The sequence below is a fragment of the Carassius carassius genome, chromosome 2 (assembly GCF_963082965.1).
Source record: "Carassius carassius chromosome 2, fCarCar2.1, whole genome shotgun sequence".
Classification (NCBI taxonomy): Eukaryota; Metazoa; Chordata; class Actinopteri; order Cypriniformes; family Cyprinidae; genus Carassius; species Carassius carassius.
The window spans coordinates 13,973,394-13,991,780 of NC_081756.1; the positions used below are offsets into that span (position 1 = coordinate 13,973,394).

The 18,387-nt window shown below is 35.9% G+C and overlaps 2 protein-coding genes across 2 annotated transcripts; one reads left to right on the forward strand and one right to left on the reverse strand.

Moving 5' to 3' along the window:
- Positions 1-466: 466 nt before the first annotated feature.
- On the reverse strand, positions 467-6,460 carry LOC132103530 (prefoldin subunit 3-like). Its single transcript, XM_059508648.1, has 6 exons — positions 6,316-6,460; positions 5,899-6,023; positions 5,576-5,642; positions 5,278-5,376; positions 2,297-2,435; positions 467-1,243 (listed from the first exon to the last, which is right to left on the reverse strand). The coding sequence occupies exons 1-6, from the start codon at positions 6,394-6,396 to the stop codon at positions 1,167-1,169; spliced, it is 588 nt and encodes a 195-aa protein (XP_059364631.1). The 5' UTR covers positions 6,397-6,460; the 3' UTR covers positions 467-1,166.
- Positions 6,461-12,872: 6,412 nt separating this feature from the next.
- LOC132103540 (synaptotagmin-4-like) lies at positions 12,873-18,005 on the forward strand. Its single transcript, XM_059508655.1, has 5 exons — positions 12,873-12,999; positions 13,114-13,242; positions 13,904-14,766; positions 15,617-15,737; positions 17,693-18,005. The coding sequence occupies exons 2-5, from the start codon at positions 13,209-13,211 to the stop codon at positions 18,001-18,003; spliced, it is 1,329 nt and encodes a 442-aa protein (XP_059364638.1). The 5' UTR covers positions 12,873-12,999; positions 13,114-13,208; the 3' UTR covers positions 18,004-18,005.
- The last annotated feature ends 382 nt before the right edge of the window (positions 18,006-18,387 follow it).

An 18,387-nucleotide genomic window follows, 5' to 3' on the forward strand; every position in this document is an offset into this window, starting at 1 on the left:
TGAGTTGTTAATCTTTTACATTATTGGATAACATGAAGCCATTTCAAAACATGGCTGAGACAGTGTCTCCGGGAAGAACCAGAGGATTTTGGATTGGGTTGACCACTTGCTCGCTATGTAAGCTTTTTGTGGCTGATGTGGATTTGCAAGGACTGGCTGTACAAACACTACTGATTCGGTTTCAGTGATTTTGAGACACCCTGTACCTCTTTATCAAGGGAACATGAAATGTACTAAAGATTAAAGTAACATGTTAAAAAATTTCTGGTTGCTTATTATAACTTGATTAACATTCCACCCCTGACCTGTTGGAATTGAGGGTCGTTTTACAGTTCAATTATGATATTTTCAGTACAGAAGTTGTGTTGCTGCAAGAGAATATAATTGAAAGGCAATAGAAGATCAAGACAACATTAGTAGTTTCAGTAGTGCACAAGTGATTGTCATAGAAAGAAAGAAATTGATGGAACTGCAGGCACATATTTAATTAGTTGGATTTATCTCAATCACTGTCAGAACCTCAATCAGATCAGGAATTATAAAAAGCTACGCAGATTAAAAACACAGACCATTTCATCGATTTTGTGCCTTTTCCCAAATTGCTTCATTATTTGTTCAGTGTTTAATGGCTACAATGTGACATAAGTACAGATGAAGGACAAGAGATGAAAAAACTGACATCAGAGAAGGAAGTGTTAAGAAAAGGGAAGTAAAGGAGAAGAGAGGGTGATAAATTAAACCAGATGTCCCCCTGATATTGTGCATGCTGCATTTTGACAACGATCTCTGCAAGATCTGGCAATAAAAATTACACAGAAAGAAATTTGAAGCCCATAGTAGTTTAAACAGTTTTGATTTAACAGAACTGAAATTTCAGATGTTTCCCAAACAACAAATCAGAGGAAAAAAAGAGCACAGAGGAAGACAAATGTGTAGAACCTGTGGAGAGAAGCCCCCTCTGAAACAGCTAATAATTCATCATAAAAAAAGAAAACTACCATTATTACTTTTGTTTGATGTTTTTCACCTTTTTACTTGAAAAAATACGTTAAAAAGTAATAAATCAAAAGATAACAGTTGGTTTTGGTGGAAACAGATACATGGGGGGTGAATTTTCTGATGGGAAAGGAATTCGGGTGGGGTGGGACCAAACTAGGCCTCCTCTTCTAGGACCGCTCAGCAGATTTGAGGAGGTTGTCTTTGCTCCTTCTTTTGACATCCCAATTGTAAACACGTGCCATATCTGTGAGAGTAGTGGTTAAGGTGGATCTGAAAAAGTTGGCAAGTATTTCCTTACACTGAAATTAAAAAGAACATTACACTTTGATGACACAAGAGTCTTCAAGAAATCTTTCACAAACAGATCCTAACAGGTGGAATGGTCTGTATCTGATTTAACCAAAGAGTCCTTCCTTGAAAGAAATCTACAGAAGCCACACAAATGTCTGACTAACCTTTAAAATACACAACAGTTTGCAGAGGCAGAGAATGTGATATGAATTTTGATAAGGAATGTTCCACATGATTCACTCGTTGATCGCATAAATATGCATACATAAATATCTGCACTTTCCACCAAAATAGTGCTGGTGTTAGAGCCGGTGCAAAACTTCATCTCTCTCACAACTGGCTTTAATGTTTAAATCTAAACAAGATTCATTAATACAGAGTCAATAACAAGCAACAAAAGGAAATGTCTCAATGCACTCCACATCAAAAAATTGAAATACCATTTTAATCTCTTTCAGATACATTACCGTTCAAAAGTTTGAGATCTGTAAGCTTTTTTTAAAAGAATAATATTAGGACGTGTTCATTTGAGCAAAAGTAACAAAAAAAAAACATTTATAATGCTACAAAAATTTCAATTAATTTCAAATCAGTGCTGTTCTTTCAAACTTTCTATTCATCAAAGAATGTTTCCACAAAAATATTATTAAGCAGCACTACTGTTTTCAACATTGATGATGATTGGAAATGATTTTGAGCCAGATCATGTAACAGAGAAGATCGGAGCAATGGCCGCTGAAAAATCAGCTTTGTCATCAATAGATTATATTAAAAACATTAAAATAAAAACAGTTATTTTAAATTGTAATTATATTTTTCAAAAAAACTTTCACTGTATTTTTTATTTATATATTAAAAAAATCTTGCCAGCCCCCAATTCTTTTGTTTAATGGTAGAGTATATGTAGAGACAATGTTTTAATAATAAAAAATAATAATAATAAAAAAAGATTATATGTATGTATATATACACACACAGACACACCCTTGCCATGGTTTAAGGATACTGACTTCGGTGGTTGTGAACTGGTCTCTAAGGAAGTCCAGGTCCTCTTCCAGAGAGTCCAGATTCCGGGAAGCTGTAGCAAAGTTTTTCTCCAACAGCGCCTGGGCCTCATCAATATCATACTCCAACATGACATTAGCCTGGTACACAAACACAAAAACCACAGCTGTAAGATAGTTTGTCATTATATCAATTAAGCCCAATAAGCTATTTGAGTGTTTGTCATTAAGCATAAATATTGTATCCAAGCTAGGGGGGACTTTTAGGGACCACTTTTTTCTTTTTTTCACAGCATGAGTCTGATACCAATACTTTCAGGTTTGGTACTTGCCGATACCGATATTTTCACAGCATTTTTTTTTTTATATTGGGTAGAGAAACAAAATAATAATAATATGAATCATGTTAAGCAAACCCATATTTCTTAATTATACCTGTTAAAATGTATTGTATAAGCTTTCATTACTTTCACTGTTCATTTTAAAGGTGCATTAGGTAAATTAGGTAAAGGTGCTCCATTGCAGCAGCTCATTACTGTAATCACACAACGTTTTCCTAAAATAATGCAGGGAACCACTTGTTATACATTATACTAGGGGTGTAACGGTACGTGTATTCGTACCAGACCGTTTCGGTACAGGGCTTTCGGTACGGTGCACGTGTGTACCAAATGACCGAATGCAATATTTTGTTTTGCGGAACATAGGTACATTTTTGTGTTTCCAAACGAACATATTAAGTGGCGGAAGTCTCCGCGTTCAGCGCAAATCACAGGTTTGTACTGGTGCAGAATGAGAGACACACTTCTAGCTTAGAGCATTTCACACAGTCTGCTAGTTTCACTTTTGCTTTAAATAAAGTTATGTATGCTTGACATTTAAAGTAAATGTTGTTTATAGTGAATGTCCCTATAATCATGCAACAGAAGTGCGCGCTCTCGGACTCACTCTCACACCCTGCCTCTCCTTACCATCAAATAACTTTAGTAACTTGTGCATTTTACTTACTTGAAATAGCCGACCGAACTACAAACTTTCCAGAGATATTCACTCGACAAGCTTGCGCATCTGTGCCGCCACATGCAATGCTTATCAGCTTCTGCACATCCACTATACAGCCATGGATACTGAATGTTTAACTTTATATTAATTACTTAAATGTACTTAACAGACATCCTTAATCTCTAATATCTCCATTCTACTCTCTGCTGATCTTTTGTCTGGGTTTCCTTTTCTGGACACAGCTCTATTCACGCGATGTGTGGTATCCGCTTTTGTGTGACTCTTTAGTTCTCAAGTTGCTTCAATTTGGACTGAATTTCCAATTTACAACTAAGCTGTTACAAAACCAAATGTAATTCAAAAGTACAGACTAACTATAGACAGGTATGTGATACACGGCTAATCATGCAAACGGTTTCATCAGTTCATGAGGAGCACAAGCTGTACAATCCCTTACCTACCCTCTTACAGCACAACTGAGCTGCACAATAGTTGTGCAGACACATATGCTTTATTTAGGATTCAAATGAAAAATTGGTTAAATAGTACTCCGATTTGTCAACATAAGAATTTTATATTTGTTAGCTATCCTATTATTGATTGTATCCTGTTTGTATTTAGCAAAATTGCAAAAACTACAGGCAGTAAACATCAATGCTTTGAACATTTAAAATGCCAAAACAGTAATATTTTCAAAGTTACATATTTTTTTACTTCCATATTTTTTAAGTATTTCTCATTGACTCAGTCTGGTGAATGAAAAAAAATAATAGAATAATTAGAATTAAAGCCCTTACCGATATATCATTCAGCTGATATTATTGGTATCGGCGAATATGCCGCCAATACAAACTTTTATTTTCGGAACCACCCCGATCGCGAATCATAAATATTCAACATGTTTAATATTTACGATCAGAAACCCTGATGTGTGGGGGGAACCCTGAGGACAAATGCGCGCACGCTCTGGAGATTATCACATGAAACGAAACAATATCCAATCAGAAAGCGAGATGTTGGTAGACGGAAGCAGTCATGGCACAGCACAAAGTGAAATTGATGTGGACAGCAGAGATGGAGGATCAGCTTGTTGATTTGTGGCAACAGCACGAATACAACGTGTCGTGTACAAAATCATTCCAAACACTATCATTGCAGTTTCTTCCTGCATATCGTCCGTCATGCTTATTCTGAAGTCTCGCGAGATTTTGCAAGATTTCTTGTGTTCACAGTCGAGACTCTGGTTGAAAATCTGTTTGTGTGTGGTGTGCTGTCTTCGTCACATCATGGCACACCACACACTATAGGAGCAAAACGTTTTTTTTTCTATCCTCATGTCTGTGGTCTATCACATTTTGAAAACCTTATAAGATGTAAAATATATTTTGGTGTGTACCCAGCATTAGTTTTGCATGATGATATGGATGGCTCATTTTTAAAAGCAGATTCAGTGATGTTAGAGACTAGAGCTGATCTGCGCATCTCGGCACATGTCTGCGCCGCATTAAAGCCAGTGTTACAGCCACCGGAGCTGATTGCAGCCGCTTAGTCAATGCTGCCGTTTATACTGACCACTGAGTGGCCCAGAACTCTCATTTATCTCATATTATCATATTTGTTTGCTACATTAGTAGGGCCCTATGGTTTCCATGATGCAGAAAAAATGGAATTGCGGAATCCAGTCATAAAAAAATTTAATTTACTGTATAACACGAAGTTTCATAAAATTTGTCTTATTTTTGATGAATAAATAAAAAAAACAGGTCAGTATATATATATGTCATTTTTTCTCCCTAATATCGGTATCTGCCCCCAAAAAACCTAAATCGGTCGAGCTCTAATTAGAATAGCGCTTGATTTTATCTGTCTGTAAATCATCGGTCTCTGTAGATATAACAGGTGGTTAAGAGAGTAAATGTGATAATTTTTTTGTTTTTCAGGTTAACTATTAATACAATGAAACACAGTAGCCAACACTTACCCCAAGCCACAAACACACTTTATCTGTGGGTGGGACAGAGGCCTTGCAATAGACGTTATCAGCCAAAAGAAAGTGTGTCTCCATGGGATCTGTAGTGTCCTGTGATTGGACATGCATAATTAAGAACAGGAAAACAGAAAATTAAGAGAGGAGACAAAGTGTGAGAGGTAACAATAATTAAAAGTACACTAATTTAAAAGCAACATTTTAAGGCATTAGAGAGTTGATATTTGATTTGCTTCCATCCAGCCATTTGCATATATGAATATATGGAAGTTAAAAATTGTGAAAGGCTCACCTTCTTTTTCTGCATGTGCCGTAGGATTTCTAATGTCTGTTTGATTTGTGGGATCTGGCTTTTCAACCTTAGCAAAACAGAATAAAAAAAATACATCAGTCAAGTGGAATTAGCGACAATATTTTATGCTACTCTGAGTTATGAAAAGAATGCAGCAGCAAATCGCTGTTTATTTGTTCTTTATAACAAAAGAACAACCATAGTCGACAATGGTGCAAGGAAACTGGTAGTCGACATATGTATAGGAGGAGCATCCTTTAGCATTGACACAGGAACTGATCATAGAACAGAATTCTACAGCATAGAACAGATCATAACCAAACCTGAGTTTCTTCTGAGACAGATTGAGCTCCATATATTTATATTTCTGATACTGTTCATCCAGCTTCCTCAGCACGGCGTCTGCCGTGTCATTGCCCGGCTGCTTCATGAAGGCATCCACATCTTCCTACAGAACCACAGTTACAGTTCACATCTCATTAATTACATCTTAGGGGCTTCCTTCATTAATTACATCCTATGAAGTACTTAAATACTGGTTAATCGTGTGTTATCGGTCACCCAAAGTTCAGTGTACATTCAAGACATGAGCAAGCAAAGCCAGCAGCCTTATAAGGAGAAGAGCAGGGCTCTCTACTTAAGAAAGCCGTTTAAAGACCAACACAACAACAAACTGCTTTTACGGGAAACTATCGAAAGCACAGACGAGAAAATGAACTATATTCCATATTCCCACTGACCACAAATATTGCTTCGGGGATTCCGAGGTGTTTTTTCTTATTTGCAGCTCCTGCATTGCCAGTCTCTATGGTCGTCGCCATTTTGGAGAGACTTACGGTTCTTCCTCTTTACGCACGCGCCCGCTGCTCTTACGCACGAGCGCTGCATGCATAATAAAAGTGAAAGGCATCTCTCTCTCTCTAACGCTGAGCAAGTGATGTATTTTGAGGGTCAACCAATGTTTTATTCTTGTCATTATCTCATTTAATGTGTTTGGAAATCTTATATAAGTTCAAATTCAGATGATTTTGTAGAACTTGAGTTAACAAATCACCCAGCAGATGTCAGTGTCGCCCAAACGAGCCAGAGAAAGAGCGCGAGGCGCTGGCCATGACGCATGCAGTTGATGGTGTGATCTCATAAATTTAGGGGTGACATGAAAAAGTAGATAAATACAATGTTTTTTTTTTTTTTAATGATATTGAGTCAATCCCTCTGTTCTGCATACATAAACGATGCAATGCAACAGACCGTCAGAAACGAGTTTTTAATGATGGGGGGAGCGAGGACGAAAGCAAGATATGTGAAAAATGAAAATGCAAATCATTAATTAAATCATAAAAATGTTAAATTAAAACAAATCATTTTAAATTAACATCAGTCAAAATAAAATACGTAGTAAAAATTTTACGTTTTTTATGTGTTTGCCTGCATGTTGTCATGTGACAATTAACTGTAATATACAGATGTGATATTTCATTTAATTATTAAAATATTTATTTTAAAATCTCAGTGCTACTTTAAGTAAATATATTAGGTGAAATGGGTTTGGCTGACAAACAAAAACAAAAAAGTTTGGGAATCCCTCCATTACATGTAAATAAATAATTAAAAATATAACGTCAATTTGTGCAATTTGTGCAAGACAAACGTCTTCCAAAGACAAAATAATACATGATTAAATAAAAATTCACGTGTTCATCAGAAGCTGATGTTGGCTAATGTTGATATGCTAAGAAAACCAAATGTAAAAAATGAAAAAGAGAAATTAGGGAGAATCAGTAAATTATAATTAATTTATTGCTATTGTGTGAATTATATGTAATCAGTAAAAAAAGTAACTATTGTCTGATTCAGAGAATTTTAAAATGTAATTTAATTCATTTTTGGAATAATTATGTAATACAGATTACATGTGCTCTGTCTAAAGGTTATTTAGTGCTGTAACACATCCTAAAGTTTATATTTCAGTATAAAAGTAAATCATGTTTAAATGTCAAGAGTTTCTTTGAGGACGAAAGTAACAGTTGTTACTTTAGTCTCGCTACAGTGGCAAGTTTTTCTTTTGTCCCACTGCTAATGAGATGAGTTTCTGTGTGATGCGGCACAAATTAAAACATGTTTATGTCATATTTTACCAACAGAATATGCCAAGACGGAGGGTCAGAAACATAGACAGAGGTTTGATTCAGCCAGATATTTATGAAAGGGCGTTTCTGGACATAACAGTCAGGAATATGTCAACATTTATTCACTCAATCTGTTTCTATTTACCTTAGTACCATTTAGGTTTTAGACATATAGCTTTTCCACCTCCACCTATGTTTTTATGCACGTTTTGAATTTACACATAAAAACAACTGGATGGAAACTACTGTTACATGATGTTGAGAATTTATAGTATGCTAATTTAATTACATTTAAATTTTCATATTGTTGAAAAAATGTTTTATAAAATGGACTGACATTGCCAATAAATCAAATATTCTAAACAATTCAAATTTGTACTCCCGGGTTACTTTTGAAACATTTGATTAAACTGAAATTTGAAATGAAAATGTAATTTAATCATTTTTTGCAAAGATAAAGGGAAAAAAAATATGCCAGTATGGTTGCAGTTACATATAAACAAGGTCATAGTCAGGTGTATATAAAACCAAGAGTAACACTTACTTCTGACCCACCTGTGTGTTACTTTCATCCCAATTGATGGAGTCAAAAGTAACAATGTGGAACTTCTGTTCAAAGTGAAATTATACTGAAGTCATTCTACATTTGTTCAATATACTACCTGGTATTGATAGACCACACTTGAGATATTGACCACAGATCTAAAAATATATCTCTGTCTAAAACACTATCAAGATATAAGCAAATTATTGCATAAACGTGAAAGTGCTTTTATCTGTAAAAGAACAGTTTCATTGATACATTTCTCACACCACAATAAAACTGATTAAGTACTATTCTAAAATGAAGTAGATGTGTGTGATGTGGAGTCAGCGTACACGCCAAATATTTTTGCTAATTAGTTTTTTTGTTGCTGTTAAAATTTTTTGTTGAATGCTCAGATTATGCAACACTGAAAATACAAAAATAAAAATGTACAAAATTCTGGAAAACATATGTTGTTACAATAACACCAGATTGTACATCTGTCCCTCACAGCCTTGTTTTCTTGCACAAAAATGAAATAGAATGTGTACCCTGAATAAAGTCAACGGTAGTTTTGCTAATCAAAAGGCTACTGACTGAGTCAGAGAGTGAGCTATGAGCCATGCCCTTGAGCATAGGTTGCTTCAGGCAAATTATCCCTGTAAGTGTTCCCTTTTGGATAAAAAAAGGTTTAGCTAAAATTACTATAAATTCTGCAACATGGAAGACTGTGTTCAACCAATCTGCTTACCTGCAAAATAGTTTGGCTGCTAATAGAGTAGCTGGAGCTTCTGTTGATTATTTTAAATTTTATTTTTTAATATGAATAGGAACTAGGAGAGTCAGTAGATTAAAAAACTAAAATCAATTTTGTGATTCCATATGTTTTAAGATTTGTGTGCTTCAATAAAAAAAGCAGAGATTACAATCTTTGTTGATTAAACACAGACTCCCTGCATATTAAATACAACTTCAGAGTAATAATGAAAGCTGTGAGGGTAACACCAAAAAGCAGATTTTTGTTGATTAGCATGAATATTCAATAGTTCTTAAATAAGGACAGGAACATGTAAAAGACAAATTTATTGAGACAAACCGTTTTATTACCCACGTTATTATGATCAAATGTCACTTCCAGGAAACATAAAAAAAAAGTTAATTTATTAATCGTTGCAAATAGTGTGATGGGCCTGTGCTTTGTGAACCTGTGTGCACTTTAACAAATAAAGTTAAGAGTCATCAGCTCAGTCCTTCCCGTAAATAAAACCACAACAAAGACCATATCACCTGGACATCTTCAGATAGCACAGAGACCATAAACCCTGGGCAGTCACAATGATTAACAGGAGTGTGCTCGGTATCAGTGCTCAGGGCAGTTGGTCAGAAGTGCGTCAGAAGCGATGAACTCATCGGAGGGGAGGGGACTGGAGAGGCGTCGCTTGTCAGACTTATAGCGCAGCGAGTATCAGCACTGGGTGGGTGAGGAAAATCTAGCTTATTCTGTTTATTTTAGATAAAACAAGAAACAGGCGTACATTTTTAATCTACTACAACCATTAAATTATTCAGTCTTGTGTCTCTCTCCGCCTGAAGCCAAAGACGGGCGAGTTTAACGCGCAGTGAAGAATCGTGAGAATCTTATATAAGTTCAAATTCAGATGATTTTGTAGAACTTGAGTTAACAAATCACCCAGCAGATGTCAGTGTCGCCCAAACGAGCCAGAGAAAGAGCGCGAGGCGCTGGCCATGACGCATGCAGTTGATGGTGTGATCTCATAAATTTAGGGGTGACATGAAAAAGTAGATAAATACAATGTTTTTTTTTTTTTAATGATATTGAGTCAATCCCTCTGTTCTGCATACATAAACGATGCAATGCAACAGACCGTCAGAAACGAGTTTTTAATGATGGGGGGAGCGAGGACGAAAGCAAGATATGTGAAAAATGAAAATGCAAATCATTAATTAAATCATAAAAATGTTAAATTAAAACAAATCATTTTAAATTAACATCAGTCAAAATAAAATACGTAGTAAAAATTTTAAGTTTTTTATGTGTTTGCCTGCATGTTGTCATGTGACAATTAACTGTAATATACAGATGTGATATTTCATTTAATTATTAAAATATTTATTTTAAAATCTCAGTGCTACTTTAAGTAAATATATTAGGTGAAATGGGTTTGGCTGACAAACAAAAACAAAAAAGTTTGGGAATCCCTCCATTACATGTAAATAAATAATTAAAAATATAACGTCAATTTGTGCAATTTGTGCAAGACAAACGTCTTCCAAAGACAAAATAATACATGATTAAATAAAAATTCACGTGTTCATCAGAAGCTGATGTTGGCTAATGTTGATATGCTAAGAAAACCAAATGTAAAAAATGAAAAAGAGAAATTAGGGAGAATCAGTAAATTATAATTAATTTATTGCTATTGTGTGAATTATATGTAATCAGTAAAAAAAGTAACTATAGTCTGATTCAGAGAATTTTAAAATGTAATTTAATTCATTTTTGGAATAATTATGTAATACAGATTACATGTGCTCTGTCTAAAGGTTATTTAGTGCTGTAACACATCCTAAAGTTTATATTTCAGTATAAAAGTAAATCATGTTTAAATGTCAAGAGTTTCTTTGAGGACGAAAGTAACAGTTGTTACTTTAGTCTCGCTACAGTGGCAAGTTTTTCTTTTGTCCCACTGCTAATGAGATGAGTTTCTGTGTGATGCGGCACAAATTAAAACATGTTTATGTCATATTTTACCAACAGAATATGCCAAGACGGAGGGTCAGAAACATAGACAGAGGTTTGATTCAGCCAGATATTTATGAAAGGGCGTTTCTGGACATAACAGTCAGGAATATGTCAACATTTATTCACTCAATCTGTTTCTATTTACCTTAGTACCATTTAGGTTTTAGACATATAGCTTTTCCACCTCCACCTATGTTTTTATGCACGTTTTGAATTTACACATAAAAACAACTGGATGGAAACTACTGTTACATGATGTTGAGAATTTATAGTATGCTAATTTAATTACATTTAAATTTTCATATTGTTGAAAAAATGTTTTATAAAATGGACTGACATTGCCAATAAATCAAATATTCTAAACAATTCAAATTTGTACTCCCGGGTTACTTTTGAAACATTTGATTAAACTGAAATTTGAAATGAAAATGTAATTTAATCATTTTTTGCAAAGATAAAGGGAAAAAAAATATGCCAGTATGGTTGCAGTTACATATAAACAAGGTCATAGTCAGGTGTATATAAAACCAAGAGTAACACTTACTTCTGACCCACCTGTGTGTTACTTTCATCCCAATTGATGGAGTCAAAAGTAACAATGTGGAACTTCTGTTCAAAGTGAAATTATACTGAAGTCATTCTACATTTGTTCAATATACTACCTGGTATTGATAGACCACACTTGAGATATTGACCACAGATCTAAAAATATATCTCTGTCTAAAACACTATCAAGATATAAGCAAATTATTGCATAAACGTGAAAGTGCTTTTATCTGTAAAAGAACAGTTTCATTGATACATTTCTCACACCACAATAAAACTGATTAAGTACTATTCTAAAATGAAGTAGATGTGTGTGATGTGGAGTCAGCGTACACGCCAAATATTTTTGCTAATTAGTTTTTTTGTTGCTGTTAAAATTTTTTGTTGAATGCTCAGATTATGCAACACTGAAAATACAAAAATAAAAATGTACAAAATTCTGGAAAACATATGTTGTTACAATAACACCAGATTGTACATCTGTCCCTCACAGCCTTGTTTTCTTGCACAAAAATGAAATAGAATGTGTACCCTGAATAAAGTCAACGGTAGTTTTGCTAATCAAAAGGCTACTGACTGAGTCAGAGAGTGAGCTATGAGCCATGCCCTTGAGCATAGGTTGCTTCAGGCAAATTATCCCTGTAAGTGTTCCCTTTTGGATAAAAAAAGGTTTAGCTAAAATTACTATAAATTCTGCAACATGGAAGACTGTGTTCAACCAATCTGCTTACCTGCAAAATAGTTTGGCTGCTAATAGAGTAGCTGGAGCTTCTGTTGATTATTTTAAATTTTATTTTTTAATATGAATAGGAACTAGGAGAGTCAGTAGATTAAAAAACTAAAATCAATTTTGTGATTCCATATGTTTTAAGATTTGTGTGCTTCAATAAAAAAAGCAGAGATTACAATCTTTGTTGATTAAACACAGACTCCCTGCATATTAAATACAACTTCAGAGTAATAATGAAAGCTGTGAGGGTAACACCAAAAAGCAGATTTTTGTTGATTAGCATGAATATTCAATAGTTCTTAAATAAGGACAGGAACATGTAAAAGACAAATTTATTGAGACAAACCGTTTTATTACCCACGTTATTATGATCAAATGTCACTTCCAGGAAACATAAAAAAAAAGTTAATTTATTAATCGTTGCAAATAGTGTGATGGGCCTGTGCTTTGTGAACCTGTGTGCACTTTAACAAATAAAGTTAAGAGTCATCAGCTCAGTCCTTCCCGTAAATAAAACCACAACAAAGACCATATCACCTGGACATCTTCAGATAGCACAGAGACCATAAACCCTGGGCAGTCACAATGATTAACAGGAGTGTGCTCGGTATCAGTGCTCAGGGCAGTTGGTCAGAAGTGCGTCAGAAGCGATGAACTCATCGGAGGGGAGGGGACTGGAGAGGCGTCGCTTGTCAGACTTATAGCGCAGCGAGTATCAGCACTGGGTGGGTGAGGAAAATCTAGCTTATTCTGTTTATTTTAGATAAAACAAGAAACAGGCGTACATTTTTAATCTACTACAACCATTAAATTATTCAGTCTTGTGTCTCTCTCCGCCTGAAGCCAAAGACGGGCGAGTTTAACGCGCAGTGAAGAATCGTGAGAGGCAGCGCGAGCCGAAAGCATCTTTTCAGGACCTTGGACAGAGCGCGTGCACAATGGCACCACTGACGACAGAAGAAGCACATATAGGTGAGTAAATTATTGTTATTTATCGTTTTCGGTGAACACGTCGTATTTGTGAATGGTTTAAGAATTGTTGTTATATTTTTGGAAACGTGGCTCAGCAACAGTATCGCAGCTTTTCCCTGATGCGCGAGCATAACAGGCGCGTGCTCTAGCCTATGACATCACTAGTGTATGAAAATGTTTGAAACGCGTTAGAATGTCTGTCAGAAGCTCTCAGTGATAACGTTAGTCATAGAAGAGTATGTGATTTGTTTTCTGAGAGGAAGACAAAAAGCCGACAGAGCACATTAGCTCATTGACTGGAGAGGTGCTGCACCCACCACGAAAACGGACATTTTCGGATTCACAGACACTACTGAACTGCACTCGAAATATACAGTTCTATGTTAATTATATAATAGTAATCTCTGACATGATTTATCAGAAAGTGCCCTCTGAGACCTTGTTTGGTAACAAAAGACTGCCATTATTTTTATTTTGGGTGTCACATTGTTATGTTATAGCTGCTGACATCATCAACACAGATGCAAATAACTTTATAAGATCTGTCTAATCTGGATGAAGGTATTTTAATATGTCACGGCAACAGTAAGTCTACATACATCTACAAAAGAAGTAAATAAATGATTGATTTTCTTTCTCGATTTTCCTGTTTTATACATAGCGGAGGTTCCTGTGAGCGTGGCGGTGGTGAGTGTGTTTGGCCTGGTCTTCAGTGTCTCCATCTTTGCATGGATTTGCTGTCAGCGCAAAGCCAACAAGGCTAGTAACAAGACCCCACCCTATAAGTTTGTCCACATGCTGAAGGGGGTTGACATCTATCCTGAGAGTCTGAATGGAAAGAAGAAGTTTGGAGGAGAAAAGACACCAGAAGCCAATGGAAAACAGACCCTCAGTCCCAGCGGTGGACGGCCAGAGCTCCATCTGGACCTGGAGAAACGAGATCTTAATGGTAACTTCACTTCCAAGCCACCAACCCTCCAACTCAAAGTGCGTAGTTCCCCAGACCTGGACATCCCATCTCTTCAGGCTGGCTTTGGGCCAGGTGATAATCAGGAGGCTAGCACTCCAGAAAGCATTCTGTCCAGTCAGACACAAACACCGGCTGTGGAGAAATCTAAGGACAAAGAGGGTGGCCTCGGAACCCTCCACTTTTCGGTTGAGTACAACTTTGAGAAGAAGGCTTTCATGGTTCACATTAAGGAGGCACATGGATTGTCTCCCACGGATGAACAATCATTGACCTCTGACCCCTATATCAAGCTGACCTTGCTGCCTGAGAAGAAGCACAAGGTGAAGACACGTGTTTTGAGGAAGACTCTTGACCCAGCCTTCGACGAGACCTTCAGCTTCTATGGAATCCCATATGCACGGGTTTCCCAACTGGCTTTGCATTTCATGGTGCTGAGTTTCGACCGCTTTTCACGAGATGAAGTGATCGGAGAGACCCTCGTTCCTCTGACTGACATTGACCTGTCTGAGGGGCGCATCCTCATGAGTCGAGACATTATTAAAAGGAATGTCAAGGTAAGAATAGCTTGATGAATGTCTTTTGATGAAATGTTTCACATAATACATACTACAATATATGCATAAATATACATGTATTTAAATATAAGAACTGTTTATAACAACCAAGTTGGTCGTGCTTACTGCGGACAGTCAATGACATGCCCAGGCCTGGAAAGGGAGACAATTAATGGTATCGGTTTGTCCACTGGGTCAATAATCTTTGCCATCCATCTTAAGGCCCACAGGTTGTAAATTTTTAATTGACCCACATTTTTTCTTGTCACATTTAATGCCCTTCTAAATGTATTTAAAAAACTTTGATACAGACTGAAAGACCAATTACCTTATTAAAAGAATAGTGAACAGTATAGTAACAGTCATAATCATAATCATAAGACAAAATCTTGTTTTGGCAACACAATTTACTGTGATGCACATACAGTAAGAATTCACTCCATTTGAGCTGAAAGGGAAGCTATTATCTTTCACTGGTGACTGTGGCTGCATATAGTTAAACACACATAATTATGCCTCATCGGTTGAGAGACGTTCCAAGTCATCGCCGTGGCAGCAGCAGAACCCCGCTGATGTGTTGCCAAGGCAACATGTTGCCGTGTTCACACATAATTGGAGTCATACATTGGTGTTGTGCCAAGGGAATGATTCACAGTCAGTTTCTCGTAACATTAATGCACTTAGAAGTTGTCTTCTCTTACCTGCCCAGGGTTAGTTGCCCAAATGTGAAATTATAAAAGAAATTTAAAAAAAGAAAAAGTTTTGGGCTTTGTGATGCTGATTGTGTCCAGACCAGACAAAAACATATACATAAATTTTTTTCTTTTTTCATCTTTATCTGTAATGTTAGAGGAGTGCTGGTCGAGGAGAGCTGCTTCTGTCCCTGTGTTATCAGTCAACCACAAGTACTCTGACTGTGGTGGTACTGAAAGCCCGCCACCTGCCCAAGACTGACTCCAATGGACCTTCAGGTGAGATCAGATAGAAGCTGTCATTTATTTGGAAAAACAATACTTATGGAGGGAAATAATATTAATAACTGCAGTTTACATTTTGATTGTTTCATTTGAATGAAGTTAGATTGTTTTAATATATCAATAACAATATTCATATTAATTAAAGTAATAATAATATATTGTCACACGTGCTGGTGTGAAAATCAACAAAAACAAAACAAAAATCTAACCAACTAATACTAGCACTTTTCCTTTTCTTGTCTTTTCATTTATAAAAAAAAAAAAAAAACCTGGCTATGCGTTCTATACTAGACTATCTGAGACTTGTCATGGCGCTTGTATACTGTTGTTGTTCTCTTGTTGACCTGACTGCTTCTATTGTTCTCATTTGTAAGTCGCTTTGGATAAAAGCGTCTGCTAAATGATTAAATGTAATGTAAATGTAAATGAAACGCACGAGGACGAATATACATCTTAAGAGTTCTTTTAATTATCACGGGAGAAAAAGGGCACATCCAACACAAATCTTCAAACATTAGGACATAACATCACATTACATTAATAGCGGACAAGGAGGAAATAAACAGACAGGGTTTTTAAACACAAGGAAAGTAGTCAGGGGAATGGAAACAGGTGGGGATTAATTAATTAACAAAATGAGGACCGGAACTTGACCAAAAAGGGATAACACAAAAGGAACAGAAAGTTCATGACTAGGGATGCACCGAATATACGGCCACCGAAAATTTTCGGCCAGATTTCTGCTTTAATTTGATAAAAAAAATTATTTATGCCATGGCCCTATTTAAATGCACTCTCTCAAATATTTCTCAAATGTCAGGCAGATGACAAGCTCAACTGCTCAACAGCTAGATGGTTATCTGTCTGATGTCCCCATCCCCAGAAGTGATAACAGTCTTGCCTATACTGGAGAAGTACTGCACTTTCTAGTCCTACAGAGAAAAATTTCAAATGCACTTCACCTAAATGCACTTTGTTTTTATGAGAGATCAGTTCATTTTAAAAACTTTCTGCAGGCCAGTAGGCCTGTACATTATTATTTAATATACACATGAGTGGGATAAATTTTTAGTTTGAATTTTATTTTATACTGTGCATTTTTGCAATGTGATTATGTTTTTTTTTTAAATAATTTATGTAATTGTAATTATCTTTGAAACTTTAATATTCATTTATGCAATTGCAATGTCTTAATTTTAGTAAAGTTAGTACACGGTCATAGCAATAAATGCAATGGTACTAATAATTGGCATAATTTCTTTCGGTGTTTGGTTTTCGGCCTTGGTTTTCTCTTTTTCGGTTTTCGGTTTCAGCCAAGAATTTTCATTTCGTTGCATCCCTATTCATGACTGTAACATATATACATTTAAATAATATTAGATCATCCTGTGGCCTCCTTGAAAATTTGCCAAGAACCCTAGTAGACCCTTGGTTGAGAACCACTGATCTTTTTTATCATTATTATTATTATAAATTATATATTATTAGTACCAGTATTATTTTAGCATCACTGAAGTACTGTCAAAGTTTTTATTAATATTTTGCTTTTTTTATTTTTTATATTTTCCATTTTAATTGTATTTTGTTTTTGTAATTTCCTTGTTTTGTCATTTTTATTCATTTTTTGTCTACATATAATTATTTCAGTTTATCAGTTATTTTAATACGTCAAGAAAAACTAAACAAAAGTGATAAATTTTGAAATTCATAATATATTTTTACACATTTGTTTTATTTTACATTTATTTAACTTCAAGTAATTGTTGTTTTTTATGGTTTCAGTTTGGTCAAACATAATAACCATGATTAACATTTCTTAAGCTGTATTGTCCATTTACAAAACAATTTGTCCAGCAGGGGTGTGATCTCCCACTGCATAATGTATCTTTTCCTGAAGTATTGATTTCTGTCTCACTCTGTATATTTCTCTTCCTCCCGTCTTTTTTTAGACCCTTATGTAAAGGTGAACCTGTTCCAGGGGAAGAAGCGAGTGTGTAAGAAGAAGACACACGTGAAAAAGTGTGCCCCCAACCCCGTCTTCAACGAGCTCTTCGTTTTCGACCTGCCCTCGGAAGGTGGCCTGCGAGACACCAGCGTGGAGCTCCTCCTGCTGGACTCCGACAGGACATCCCGTACACCTGTCATTGGCCGGCTCCTCCTGGGCACCTCCTCCCCTGGCACTGCTGGCGAGCACTGGCGCGAGATCTGCGACCACCCGCGGCGACAGATCGCTAAGTGGCACGCGCTGTCCGAAGACTAGCTCTGATTTGAACTGTGGACTTAACGCGAGTAATGTCTTCTGTCAATCAACTGATCTCATACAAGTCATATCATTGGGGTGGGGCTTCTTCGAAGGGGGGAGGCACCAGCTGAACCCTGCCAATTAATGATTCCAAAGACTGTCTCAGATGCCCGATGCCACTTTTTCTTCATGCTTCATTCAAAACCTGATCGATCACCACTTTGTGCAGTACCGAATGTCATGTTGCTATTGCTGTTCTTCTCTACTCACTGATAATAATAATCCATTATGCGATAAAATTAAAGAAAATCCTGGTAATGTGATGATGATGTAAATTAACTGAATGATCTGTTTATTTTTTAAAAGATGCTTTTATCTTTTGTTTATTCAGATGTTAAAATT

Excerpts from the sequence above, each read along its gene's own strand:
- LOC132103530 (XM_059508648.1), bottom strand. The coding sequence starts at position 6,396 with ATGGCGACGACCATAGAGACTGGCAATGCAGGAGCTGCAAATAAGAAA. Across the intron at positions 6,024-6,315 it reads TCCCCGAAGCAATATTTGTG|GAAGATGTGGATGCCTTCAT; the intron begins GTCAGTGGGAAT and ends GTGGTTCTGTAG. Across the intron at positions 1,244-2,296 it reads GTTCACAACCACCGAAGTCA|ATATGGCACGTGTTTACAAT; the intron begins GTATCCTTAAAC and ends CTACTCTCACAG.
- LOC132103540 (XM_059508655.1), top strand. The coding sequence starts at position 13,209 with ATGGCACCACTGACGACAGAAGAAGCACATATAG. Across the intron at positions 13,243-13,903 it reads GACAGAAGAAGCACATATAG|CGGAGGTTCCTGTGAGCGTG; the intron begins GTGAGTAAATTA and ends TTTTATACATAG. Across the intron at positions 15,738-17,692 it reads TGACTCCAATGGACCTTCAG|ACCCTTATGTAAAGGTGAAC; the intron begins GTGAGATCAGAT and ends GTCTTTTTTTAG.